Source organism: Typopeltis vanoorti, chromosome 10 (genome assembly GCF_054136105.1).
Source record: "Typopeltis vanoorti isolate ZY-2024b chromosome 10, IOZ_Tvanoo_1.0, whole genome shotgun sequence".
Taxonomy (NCBI): Eukaryota; Metazoa; Arthropoda; class Arachnida; order Uropygi; family Thelyphonidae; genus Typopeltis; species Typopeltis vanoorti.
In genome coordinates, this window is record NC_143558.1 from 44,832,867 (window position 1) to 44,846,940 (window position 14,074).

Below are 14,074 nucleotides of genomic sequence, written 5' to 3' on the forward strand. Positions count from 1 at the left end.
GTTAAATTACACTTACCAAGAAATTATATTCTTCTTTAATCCTTTATCCATTATCTGCTTTAATTCAACCTTGGTATCTCTTCTAGGTCTAGCTCTTAATGAGACCTCAGTAAGGATAAAAACCAATCTAGGTGGTGGCCAGAAGCTAATGACTTCATATCACTTGCCTTAATATCCCATAATTCAAAGCACATATCCTTACAGACATGTATAATACTATGCATTTTGGGAAGGGCCAGTTGTGAAGGGTCAAAGAGTTAATTATGCATGTCATTATACATGTCTGTAAGGATATGTGTGTTTTATTATGGGATACTAAGGCAAATGATGTGAAGTAATTAGCTTCTATATACAAGTTGCCCAGTTCTGAAAAATACTTCAGGCACAAACTTTGTTTTCTTACACTTGGGTAAAGGATTAAATCAAGAATATAATTTCTTGGCATCTTTAATTTACAGGATAACTGAGTGAAAAACTTCCAACTCTATGGAGTCAGACTCATCATAGAAGGTTCTCCCACTGTCATATGCACAGCTCATCATACCATGCCTTAAACACAATCATTTTCTCTACAGACACCACCCTATCATGCAGTGCATTCGGATCATTTACCCTCCCCCAATGGATACAACCTGCTTCTCATCCCTTTGTTCACACCCTCCTTATACATCTTCAAGGATGAACACTTATTGTTCCCCTCTCTCTCTCTCAACATTCTATTAAAAATCTCTTCAACATTAATTTGATAAGAACTCCTTATCTTCTTATATGTATTTGATACTTAAGAGTTGGACTGATGCAGTTAGGACTATTTAAATATAAAACTAAATGTGGATCAAATTAGAAACTTGAGTGATGATAATAATAATAATAATAATAATAAAAATATATAAGAAAATTGATCACTTCAATCATAATTCTTTGGTTACCACATTCTATATCCCTAGAGGTACATTTTAGGAAATTATTGGAAAATATTGGTCCAGAATTGATACTATGATGTATTTTTTTATATATATATCTATTATAAAATTCTCTGTATGTAACAATTTGTAGGTAGAGGAACCTGATGACTGGTTGAGGTATGGAAATCCCTGGGAAAAGGCAAGACCAGAATTTATGTTCCCAGTTCAATTCTGTGGTCGTGTTGAACATTTACCTTCTGGAGAATGTAAATGGGTGGATACTCAAGTAAGTTTTTTTTTAATTATTTTTTTATTTATTTTATTTTAAAGCATATATCTTATGGTTAGTACAATGCACTTAAAAATCTTCCTTCTGGCTTTGAAACTTTTTTAAAAATTTTTTTTTTAATGCACTCTCATGTAACAGTTTGCATGAGATTTGGTTACGTTTTAATTTTAGTATTGCACAAGCATTGCTAATGAAGTCTAAGGACACATCACTGGAAGCCCATACAAACACTTCACACAATATGCATTATACTTCTCCTTGAATTCATTCATGAACAAGTATTCACAACATGACCTTACCCATTCCACTCATTCACCACTCTCCAAGTGAAACATCTTGTCCTTAACATTCTTGATAATCACACTCTTAATCGGTTTCCAGGATTGATCTCTTGTTATACATTTCTGTTGCATCTTCTGTTTGCCACCTGTCAACCAACTTCTGCAACTGAAAAAACTCTCATTCTCATTGCTGTAAGCATTCCACTTAATGAATAGATGGAAGTATTTAGATGCAAAGTCTACTTTTTCCTGCACTTGTGGACTTATGTCTAGAATACTTAGAAGAAATCCTTTTCTCTTCCATATACAGCTCAACCATCCTTTTGGGTATGTTACATAAATGATGTTTTGCTATCTAGTCCCCATAATGAAAATATGCTACTATCTAGTATTTAATTAAAAAAAAATACAGCACAGAGGAATGACAAAATGTTTATTAGATCCTATATTTGTCAGAGATACAGTCTCAAAATTGTATAAGCACACATAAAAGAACTCAAAACAATAAGTGAAAGAAATTGAGATACAAAGTTTTCAGAAAGTTCACTCACACAGGTAGATGCATACACCCCCCCCCCCCCAACAGTATGGTGTTATCAGTTGAACTCTCCTTTATCACTAGACCTTCCTAGCCAATGGTTACAATACTAAGAAGATTAACTTGGTGTTTCATCCCTGCTCCTCACATCTTTCTTGTCAAACAGACAGGCTATGGTAATGCTATTACTATTCCCTGTATCCTGAGCACCTCAGAAAAAATAGCCACGAGTCTAAAAAATAAAAATTAATAATATAATCTCTGTACTGACTTTCAAACCTCATCTGAAGCAGGCTGCCTCATCTGAAACTTATCTGCTCTCCTAAAGATCCATAACTTCCCCCTCTCTGTTTACAAAGTTCCTTGTAAATTGCAAATTATCTTATTATGGTCAGACTGGGAGATATGCCAATGTCTGCTTACAAGAACACAAGAAATGCATCTGCCACTATAACTATGGTCAGCCTGGTCTGTTGACCATGGTTTGGATACCTAGCACAGAATCAAATGAAAAAAAAAAAAAAAACCCTATTATGATTCACTGCAACAAATATAAACTTGAAAGACTTCTTAGAATCAACAGTAGATTTATGAACCCAGTCCAATCTTAATAAATATGGACGTGTTAAGTTTCCTAAGATTTGAGAAACTTTAATTGTTAGGCTTCCCACCCAACAGCTAAGACCAGTCAACAGTACCCCCTCATAGGACTTCAGGCTTTTAGTATATTTTTTTCCCACTTATTATTTTAAGTTCTTTTGTGTGTGATTATATATTTTTGAGATTGTATCTCTGACAATGTGACTGAGACAGAAGATAGGATCTAATAAACTTTATTTTATTGTTCCTCTGTGCTGTATTCTTTCCATTAAACCTTATAATGAATATCCTGCTATTTTTCTAGACAAAGTAAATAGCCAATACCTCCAAATAAATTTCACAATGGAAATAGAAAAGAACAGTAAAGTGGCTTGTTTTAGATATCTAACTCTCCCATTCCTCTTTCTAATGAACTATCTCCATCTACCACACATCTACCTTCATCATCTGATGAGGTAGATATGTGGTAGAATTGAGATAGTTCATGCAATGTATGTCGGAGATCCATCCAACATACATTGCATGCTCTAACCCACAAGATATCAAGCTACAAATGTCCAGTGCATTATGCAGCTGAATGGCTTCCCCCCCTTTCTCTTGCCAGACTATACAGCATGTTTTTGAGTCCTACAAGTTTACTTCCAACAACCTTCTTGAAGCAGTTACAGAGTTCCATTTCCATTTATTTTGAGTATCTTCAAACTGATTTCAAAGTCTTCAAGAAATACAACCTCATGGCTACATTTGTTGTGATTCCTTTCTAAATAAAACAACCTCCACTTTCCCTTCTGGCATCTATCAAGTTCCCTGTTATTGTCATCTCTCCTATTTTGAGCAAACCAAATGTTCTATAGAGAAACAATTACAAGAATACTAATCTTACATTATTAATAAGAAATCTGAGAAATCTAGGCTAATACAGGATGGAATTGACACTGACCATAGAATGTTCTGGTCTAGAATGTGCCTTCTCTACCAATGTCACTTCATATTTGAACATTTATTTAAGGAGAGCATTGAAGCCTGCTGCATTGTTGTAATTTAAATTGGAATCACTTCCCTCTTCACCAAAAATCTGGGAAAGTCATTCTTATCAGACATCAATAGGATTTTTTTTCCCAATCTGTATATCATATATGACAGGTGGAATTTGTGAATAAGCTACTCTAAACTTGCGCTCCATATTTTATCATTATTGTAAGTGTTTTTTGTTCAAGTTAATCAATAAATGAAAATCTTAACGGCAATTGCGCAGAAGTAATCAGCTAAGGAGCTGATTACTTCTGCTCAATATGTAAGTAATTATAGTACATCAAATTAGTTATCTTTTCAATTAAAAATTAGTTATGTGTAAGTGCCCACTATGCCTACCATGCGAAGCAAAAATGACAGCAGCAACAAAGGTCAATGACAGACGAGCACCTTGTGTCCTGCCAGTGTAGTGCCATCAATCTCTTACAAACCCATTGATAATATAAACTGCTGCAGCTGTAAAATTGATGTTACTGATAAAAAAAAAAAAGAAGTATATTGAGCAATTTGCCAAGGTTGGCCGAGTGGTTAGCATATCCACTCTCTAACTAAAAGGCTACAGGTTCGAATCATGCCGTGGGCATGGATGTTTGTGATTGACTGTGAAAGCACTAGTGGTGGTAGTTGGCAGTAAATGGCGTTGGTGTTAGATGAAGAAGGTTGGTGGAGTGGTGAGATGAGGAGTTGTAGAGTTGATGCCCTCCCTTGATGAGTCTTTGGACTTCCTGGAGGTGTGATATAATAATAATAATAATAATAAAATGAGTAGAAAACCTTGAATCCCTAATGCTAACACAATATTCTTAATGTCTGAAATAGTGTGAGTTCTACGGTTAATTTTCTTGAGTTAACGGGATGACAAACCTGAGTTTCTAGGAGGAAAAAAACCTGCTTGCCCATGTCAGAGATCAACTAACTTGGGAACTGGTAGAAAAAAGGCTTAGAAAAAGTTTCTCTAGTCGGCGACTAGACTCGAACTAAAGTCTATCTTCAGGCAGTTTAGTAATGAGGAGTGCAAACACTACTTCCACTGAGCTACACAGGCTGTATATAAATCATCTTATAAGATATTTACATCACCTTTATCAACTATTACCCTCTCCACTTTTGCATCATTGGTATGCAACTAAACGTCTTCCTTGCTAGCCTGGCTGGCCAAGTGGTTAGCATGTCCACTCTCCAGTCAAGAGGCTGCGGGTTCGAATCCCGCTGTGGGCATGGATGTTTGTGATTGTCTATGGAAATACTAGTGGTGGTAGTGATCGGTGGTAGATGGCGTTGGTGTAGCTGCGGTCAGTTGGTGGAGTGTGAGTGGTGGAAGCTGGACGTATAACACCAGTCTCATATCCATTCCCATTTGTTCTAACTTATATAACAGTTTACATGCGGTATTCTCTCAAATGTCTTTGCAAAGTTCAGCAGTGTCATGGTGTAGCCATTTCCCTTATCTAATTCTGCTCTCACTCTATCGGTCCTGCCTTAGTAAATTACAAATGCTTTATAATAGAGTGAGAGCAGAATTAGATAAGGGATATAAGGAATACTCTATGGCAGGCTGTGTAAAAGGTATTGTATTGTATTCCCATTCATCCATCCATTGCTGGATTTTACCTTTAACCAACTTTAACAATACTTTAACCACCATTCCAGAGATACTAATTGGTCTATAATTTGCTACTTCTGTCAGAGCCACCCTTATGTAATGGAACTATGCTACCCTCTTTCTACTACCTTGGAACCTTGCTCGAGATGAGACTTAGATTAAACAACTTCATTAGAGGTACTGCCAGTTGGCATGCACATTCTTGTAGCACATGTACAGACATACCATCCAAGCACACCGCTCTGTTCACATTGACATTTTTCAATATACTGAGTACCTCAAGTTCATCTTCCTCAATTGCTCACATCAGACTCTTTCACCTCATTAATTGCAAAGTCATTACCTGGATGATATACCCTTGCAAAGTGATAACTTAGTAACTGAACTATTTCTTCTGTTTCTGTCACTTTCCTACCATCAGCACTGAGTAAAGTTATTTTTCCATAATCATTCTTTCTCTTGCTTGCTAAGTAGTAAAAAAACTCTTTTGGATTTACTTTGGTCTGCTTAGTTAATTTCCTCTTGAAATTTGATTTAGACTTCCTTACCATGCTAGTTAACTTTCTTGTTTGTGATTTATAGTGCTCATGGGCATACTGATCACCTTGTTCCTTTTGTAATGCTTTCTTTTTGCAGCTCCTGCTTTATATTGCTATAATCCACTTAATCCCCACTCAGTTTTTTTCTTCCTACCCTGGGTATGCACTCTGATAATGCCTTGCTCAAACAATCTTTGCCCACTTCTCATGCACTTTCATGAACATTCATTTCGTGCAGTTTCTTATGCTGTGGCAGTGCTCCATGTTTCCTCCTAAGTTTGTCATAATCGCCTTCACAGTTCCACACAAACCCTTTCTTGACTGAAATTTCCACATGTTGAGCAACCTTCCAGGACAGGACTGCACGATTACTTTCCCCAGTCGGAGGTAGAGTTACTTACTACTGCAGTTGTATATAGATCTTTTGATGCTGCTACCAAATCCAGCACTCTCAAACCCATGGTCCTTTCCATCACATGCTGATTCAGATAATTATCTCTTAGTAACTGTATAAATTTCATTTCCATTTTGTCATGTGCCCCTTTCCTCCTTCCAATCCATATCCTCATAGTTGAAGTCTCCCATGATAATTGCTTGGCCTGTGCTCATTGTGGTAATCTGCTGATACATGTTGTCCACATTTTCTTCTGGACCCCGAGGTCTATAGTAGCAACCAACAATATATTTAGTTCTGTTGGCCTCTATCTCACATCAGACAGCCTCAATTTTTGTTGGTTGAAGTTCTTCAGCTATCATTAATAATAATATCCTCCTGCACTATTTCTTTTATCTTCTCTGAATCTACAATATCCATTACATTCTATCCCTGTAACTATCATTCTTTGACAACCAGGTTTTGCTGATGCCAATCATTTTTGGCCAGGTTGAGCTGACCAATGCTAAAAGCTCCTCTCCTTTATTTTTGATACTTCAGACATTCATGTCATCCATTTCAACATCCCTTTGGACCCACAGTTTCCTTTACATAATGTCATTACCTACCCATTCAAATTCAAAATCTGAGAAAATTCACTCAGCTGTTCATAGTCATTTCTGCATTCAAACACCAAGCACATGGCTAGACACATGCTTGATTGCATCACTCATAATATATCTAGTTTCCCTGGTTTTGTACTTCCAAGCTATCACTGAACAACACTTTCTTCAAGCACCGAACTCCAAAACCATTAAAGTGCAGTCAATCAGGCATATATAAGTCCTTATGTCTGTCAAATTCATTCCACACATCTATAAACTGCACACCATTCCCTTGCATAATCTTATCATTGACTCATTGGCAATTATGGTCCTTCTTCTCAATTCTATTTTTTCATATCGAAGCAGCAAACTCATAGTCTTTACTTTCTTACTCTTCATTTTTGCTTCTTCTAACAACTCTTTTAGATCATCTCTCATTGCATATTTCTCACCTTTCAAATCATTTGTGGCTGCCGAAACAATTAATTCATTCACGTCTTTCTTCTTCAGACTTAAAGCTTCACAGACATCCTTTATCTTTGCACCTGGAAAGCATGCTTTCATCAATTTCTCATTAAGTATACTTCTTATCATCGAATCCCCATAAAATACTATCTCTTTTCTCCCAGTTTATCACACTTTTATGCTTTTCCCATTCACTCTTTCTTTCATTCTCCATCCTTGCTCATGATTCCATGGAGTTTTGATGATAATAATCAATGATGATGATGATAATCTACCAAACAGCGAGGTAATAGTTGGATGTTAAGAGGTAGCAGTGAAAAAAAAAAAGATAAGTTTTCGATGTTATTTATTAGTTTTTTACTTTAAATTACTGGGCATCTAAGCTAGATACAATGTATAGTCTGTGGGTGATTTGCAGTTGGGGAAATTGTACTTAAAAACGTAATATTTCATTATCATTTGTAGTAGTTCTTAGTGCTTTAGTTCTTTGTGCAGTGTTGAACAGTGAGATCAGCAGCCACTATTCAACACTATTAAGCCATTGACAAACAAGTTCAGTTTGTCAATGGCTTATCACCGAGTCTTCCCTCCACATTTAACGACTATATTTTACACAGCATAGTACGGGATTTTGTGGTATGCGGTGCTTGCGGCATGAATGCATCTTGGCAGTTAGATATTTGGCAGGTGAGATCAGTGAGTGCGTATATGTGGAAAATGTAGAAAATGGGAAGAACTTTGATTTAGACGTTAGTATAATGGACCTTGGTAGTGTTATATCAGAAACGGATCAATGCCAATAAAGAGAGATGAATAGTGTGATTGAGGGTGAGGATAATCAGCAGAATGTGAATGAAAAAATAAAAGTAGGGAGTATAATAAGTTTGAAACATCTTGAAGTTTTCGAAGATGGTATTAATTGTGAGAATGAATGACAAGCAAAAGTAGGCAGCTTGCAGAGAAAGAGAGAGAGAGAGAGAGAGAGAAAGACAAATACACTGAAAGAAGAAGAAATTCCTGGGAATGAGCTGAGAAGCATGAAGGATGAGATTAGTCAACTGGAAACAATGAATGCAAAGCAAATCAGAGCAGAAGTGAGAGAGAGAGTTAGAGGAATGATGGAAGTGGAGAGAATAGGAGAACCAGTAAAAGAGAGAGAATGAGAAAAATGTTAGACAGTGCTGGAAAATGTAGGGGATGGAGAGATGAGAGGACAACAGGTAAGTAGGGGAACAAAGAAAGAAAGTGTTAGAAACGAGAGAGAGAGAGAGAGAGAGTGAGTGAGGGATGCAGTTGAGCAAGGAAGAAACAGAGTGGTGAGATGTGTGATGTATGAGACTCGATGAACCATGGTGTGCAAGATAGAATGCCTGAGGAGTATTTGCCTGGAGGAACAATAGATAGTGTGACTATGGCAATTAAGTGAGGTGAAAGGGTAGATGAGATGATTTTGATGGTGGGCATGAATGACTTGAGATGCAGTATGAATTGGATGGCAAGAGATATGAAGTTCATGCTTGAGGTTGTACAGAAGAAGACTGAAAGAGGGAAAATAGTGAGTGTGTTGTTCAGGTATGATAATGCAGAGTTGAGGAGAAGAGCATCAGTAATGAATAGTATAAGAGCTAGAATGTATCAAAAGAAAGACTTGAAATATATGGATGCTTGGAGGGCATTTGAGGACAGAAATTAACTGTATGTGAGAGACAGCTTGCATTTGAACGAGGGAGGACATAGGCATCTGGACAGAATGCTACTCTCTAAACAAATCAGTGTGTCAATGCAGGGAAACTAGAATTATCAGTTAGCAGGAAGAGGCCTTTTGTAGGAATAGGTGCTTGGGAGAAGGGGAATACATCAGGTAATGCTGAATCCAGTGGAGTTTGGAGGGAATAATAATAATAGGTATAGAAACAGTGACAATGCCTTAATTCTTTATGCTAATACCAGGAGATATACTAACTTTATACTAACGTCAGCCACATCTCAGAGATGTTGGGATCTCTGAGATGTGGTTGACAGAGGATGATATATTGACAGAATTAGAAGTAGCAGGGTATAGCATTTTTTGACATGATAGGAAGGGCAAATGCAGTGGTGGAGTATTGTTTATGATAAGCAATGAGTTATGTCCTCACAGAATAGAGGATTTGTAGGGCAATAGCTCCAATGGTTTGTAAAGCATATAGTGTGAGCTAGAGGTGTGAGGGCAGGACAGGATATTTAGTGGAGTGTTGCTACAAGCCAGAAAGAATAGAGGGTGAAGAACAGGAGATGGTTAGGCAGTTGAGCTTGGCAAGTGCAAGAATAATGATTGTCATGGAAGATTTTAACTGCAGCAGTATAAACTGGGAACAGGAAACTGCATGTAGTAATAAGGGAATGTAATTTCTGGAATTCTTGAGGGACAAATGTCTTAGGCAACATGTAGTAGAAGGAACATGAGGTTCCAGAGTTATAGATTTGGTCATAGCATCAGAAGAGAGCTGATTATAAGTGAGATGGCATCTCTGCTCACATTTGGAGAGAGTGACCATGTGGTTTCGACTTTAAAGATGAATAGACATGCAGTAGTATCAAAGAGAAAAGAATGTATGTGGATTATAAGGCAGATGATTATAATATTCTTAGATATCAGTTGGAGCATCCATGGATGGAGGAATTGCAAGAGTGAGATATCATCAATGCTTGGAACCTGTAAAGGAATATCAGTAAGCACCAGTAACAAGCTGTATACCACAAGTGAAGAAGAGAACACAATTTGGTGTAAAGTGGAAGACAAAATATCAAATGGAACTGCAGGTAAAAAAAGAGGTTATGGAAGAGATATAAGAAGAGGGGGTAGAAGCCTGATGCATGAAGAATATAAGACTTAGGCCAGGAGAGTGAATAGTATGGTAAGGAAGACAAAACTGGAATATGAGAAGAGAATAACCCTAAGATCCAAAGAAAATCCTAAGGAATTTTTTCATTATATGACCAGCAGGAGGAGAAATGGTTGTGGAAGTTGTATAAAAATGGTAATAGTGACTGATGTGAAGGACATAGTGGAGTTGTTCAATGAACAATTTATTGGGGTATAATAAATTTAGTTTAATCCTTTATCCAAGTGTGTGCAAACAAATTGGGCCTGAAAGTATCTTCAGGACTGGGGTAAAGTGGTACAACACCAGGCAACTCCTTGCAAAGGTGGAGCAAGCTATCAACACTCCTATCTCGGTATCTCCCATAATGCAAAACACATCTCCTTGCGGATATGTATAATGTTATGCATTAAGGGAAGGGCCACTACCCAGACTAGTTTTGACCTTTATTGAGGTCTCTTCAGTGGGAGCCAGGCCCAAGTGGAGATACCAGGCAGAAGCATTAGCAAGGTCATCTCTACCTATAGGAGTTGCCAAACGGTGTGCCACCTTTTTATTAAATTACTCTGGATTTAGAGAAAGATGTTAAAAGTTTATTTTTCACTTGGTTAGACTATAATAAATTTAGTTTAATCCTTTATCCTTATCCAAGTGTGAGCAAACAAAGTTTGCGCCTGAAAGTATCTTCAGGACTGGGGTAAGGAGGTACAACACCGGGCAACTCGTTGCAAAGGTGGAGCAAGATAACATCACTCCTATCATTTGCTCACACTTCTAATATTTGCTCACACTTGGATAAAGGATTAAACTAAATTTATTATAGTCTAACCAAGTGAAAAATAAACTTTTAACTTTATTATGGTATTTCATCCTGGAGGTTTTAATACTAGAGGGATAGGGCAAACTTGTGGTTTAGAATGCACGAAGAGAGTGTGTTTCAAATACTGAGTAATGTGGATGTCAATAAGGAAATGGGGCTGGATGGGATTTCACAATGGGTTTGAGTGAATGTGCTGAAAAACTGACAGCTCCATTGACCAGGCTTTTGAATTAAAGTCTGTCCATGGAAAAAATATCCAAGGTGTGGAGGATCAGCACAAGCACTAAGCTAATGGCTCTAAGATAGTGCCATTGCATAAGGGTGGTAGCAGCCTGGAAATTTCAAACTATAGACCAGTTTGTATTTCAACAGTAGTTGTTACGATCTTGGAGAAATTAGTGAGGGATCATTTACAGAGTTGAGCATATGAGGGTAATGTTATCTGTGAGAGTTAGCATGGATTTGTTAAGAGGTGCTCTTGTTTTAGTAATATGATTGGCTTTTATAAAATGTAGTAGAAGCAGTGCTTCTTTTCTGGCGGTACGCAATGGTAATCAGTACCGGCACCTTTTTTCTAAAGTTTTTAAAAATTTTCGATTTATTGACAGCAAACTGTATTATAAATATTTTGGTAGATGGTACTGTGTTCACAAATTGAATTTTCAGTTTTGATTACTCATAAGTTGGTACCCTGCTTTCCTGTTTCATAGGTTGGTACGCAACTGGAAACAGGAAGTTGTATTCACTTATGATTGCTTCCAATATCAATTCAATATTCACTCTGCAACAGGCAGGCGTTCACATGAATTTTGAATTAATCTAAGTTAAATCAGTGCAATCATTGTTCAAAATGAATAAAATAAGTAGTTACTTTATGCCAATGAGTAAAAAAAAAAAGGAAGTCCGAAGAAGCAGAAATTGTTGAATCTACTTGTGATCCTGTAAAACAGAAAACTAGCACCGAAAATACGCTTGGTGAAAAGGATCACAAAACCAAGACTTAAGATCCACGTGGTCAAAAGGAAGCAGATTCTGATAATGATTGGCTTGAATATTGGACACTTTTGCAGAAAAATTACTGTGAGAGAAATGAGTGGCTGTATGTCAAGAATAAAATGTTAGGCTGTAAAGTGTGTAGTGACGTCAGAAGTCTTGCCGTTGATGAACACATGGGAACAAAAATTTCAGTGGAGTTGGCAAATGATAAAATCAGTCATTTTGGAGAATCTCGCAGACAACAGTTAATGTCATTAAGAAAAAAGATTTACGATCATAAGGAGCATGCCAAAAAATAAAATCTGAAGCAAAAAACGGAACATTAGAGACAGTTTTTCTAAATACTTTGTCTCATAATAAAGACGTAACAGGAAAAGTGTTTCGAACCGCTTACAAAGTTGCGAGGAGAAATCAATTATTTAACAACTTTGAAGATGAAATAAGTTTACAGGAACTTAATGGCCTGGACATGGGATATATTCTTCATTCTGCAAATGCTTGCATTAACATTGCGAGCCATATCGCAAATGAAATAAGAAAAACATTAATAGACAATATAGTGAACTCCAAGAACAAGATATCATTACTTATTGATGAATTGACAACTGTGAGTAACACAACAACAACATTAATTGTTATTGTTCATGAACTTTCGGCTCCTGTGAGTCTTTTCCTAGATTTGATCGAATTATCAGACGTAACTGCTAGAGGAATTCTAAATTCTTTAATTAGTCATCTTGAGTGTTTAGGATTATTTAAAGATTACTTAACCATGCTTCTGGCTAAGACGTCTATAGATGTGAAGGTTATCATGGATGCGAAGTGCATATTAAAATTGTAATACGATTGATATTACATTGAAATATATGATGGATACGAAGCATATGAGAATGCGTATTTGATCCATAATGGCAGGTAAGATGGTTAAAGGAATATTTATTGTCTGTGACTTGTGATGGTGCAGCCATGTTGTTTGGTGTGCGTAATAGTGTATGGAGGCTAATGCAAGAGAAGTTTCCTAGTATTATTTTCTGGCATTGTGCTAGCCATCGCATTGAATTTTTTGTTAGTGACACAGTGGGCGATGTGGCAGGAGTGAATCGCTTTAAGAGTTTCATGGACAAACTTTATGTGACTTATCATGCTTCACCTAAGAATGCTAGGGAACTACAGGAATGTGCAGCAACTCTAGAACCTCAGCTTCTTAAAATTGACAGAATTTTAAGCGCTCGCTGGGTTGCATCTAGCTTTCGCACTGTTTCTGCAGTGTGGCAAGATTTTGAAGCCCTTGTCCATCACTTTCTGGAGGCAAAAGAAGACAGCAGAAGAAACAAAACAGATCGCTTTCTTTATGAGGGCCTTTTAAGAAAAATAACATCATGCGAGTTTGTTCTTGATTTGGGCCATATGTGTGATGCTCTCCAAGAACTTAGTGAACTGTCTAGATTTACAAGAGAGAAATATTGACTTGTACAAAGCAGACAGGAAGATAAAGAATACAGTTCAACGTTTTGAAGAAAGAATTGAAAATCCTGGTCTGTACTACAGTATTTCTCTTCAAAGTCAGAAGGACATGAAGTTCAAAGGGATTGAGCTCCACAAAAATGAAAGACACAGTCCTGCAATAAGTTCATCTGCTTTCTATAAAAGTCTGAAAGAAGCTGTTGGAAAGTGTCTGCTTGAAGGAGATGATGCTGATTTGCCTGAATGTGCTAAGATTTTAAATTCCAAGTATTAGCCAGAAAATCCTGGGAAGTATCTGACATTTGGTGAAGCTGAAATTAAAAAGTTAGCATGTAAATTTCGCTTAAATGAAAGAGAAGCAGATCCTGGTTTCCGTGAATATCTTCAAGAAAATAAAGTCCCGGACATACTACTTCCTCTAAAGCACACTTTGGGCACAATTGCAATATCTTCCAGTGAATGTGAAGGGGGTTTCTCTCAGATGAATCTTATAGTAACTTCATCTAGGTCATCTCTGCTTGTACGGACAATTTCTGTACTGATGTTCATCAGGATAGTAAGACCTCCTCTCACTCAGTTCAACCCTAGCAAATATGTGGACTCATGGCTGCTCTGAGGTCATCATTCTGCAGTTGATACCAAAAGCAAGAAGCGATCTAGAGACTATGAGGATATATTGGAGAATATGTTAAAATTGCAG

General features: G+C 37.0%; 1 protein-coding gene across 1 annotated transcript in view; it reads left to right on the top strand.

The window, feature by feature from the left end:
* The window catches only part of LOC150102377 (glycogen phosphorylase-like), a 479,880-nt gene that overhangs the window by 91,179 nt on the left and 374,627 nt on the right, over window positions 1-14,074 (top strand). Inside the window, exon 4 of the mRNA XM_090399808.1 lies at window positions 1,057-1,191. Within this exon, the coding sequence (XP_090255934.1) occupies window positions 1,057-1,191 (135 nt within the window). The remainder of the gene's footprint in view (window positions 1-1,056; window positions 1,192-14,074) is intronic.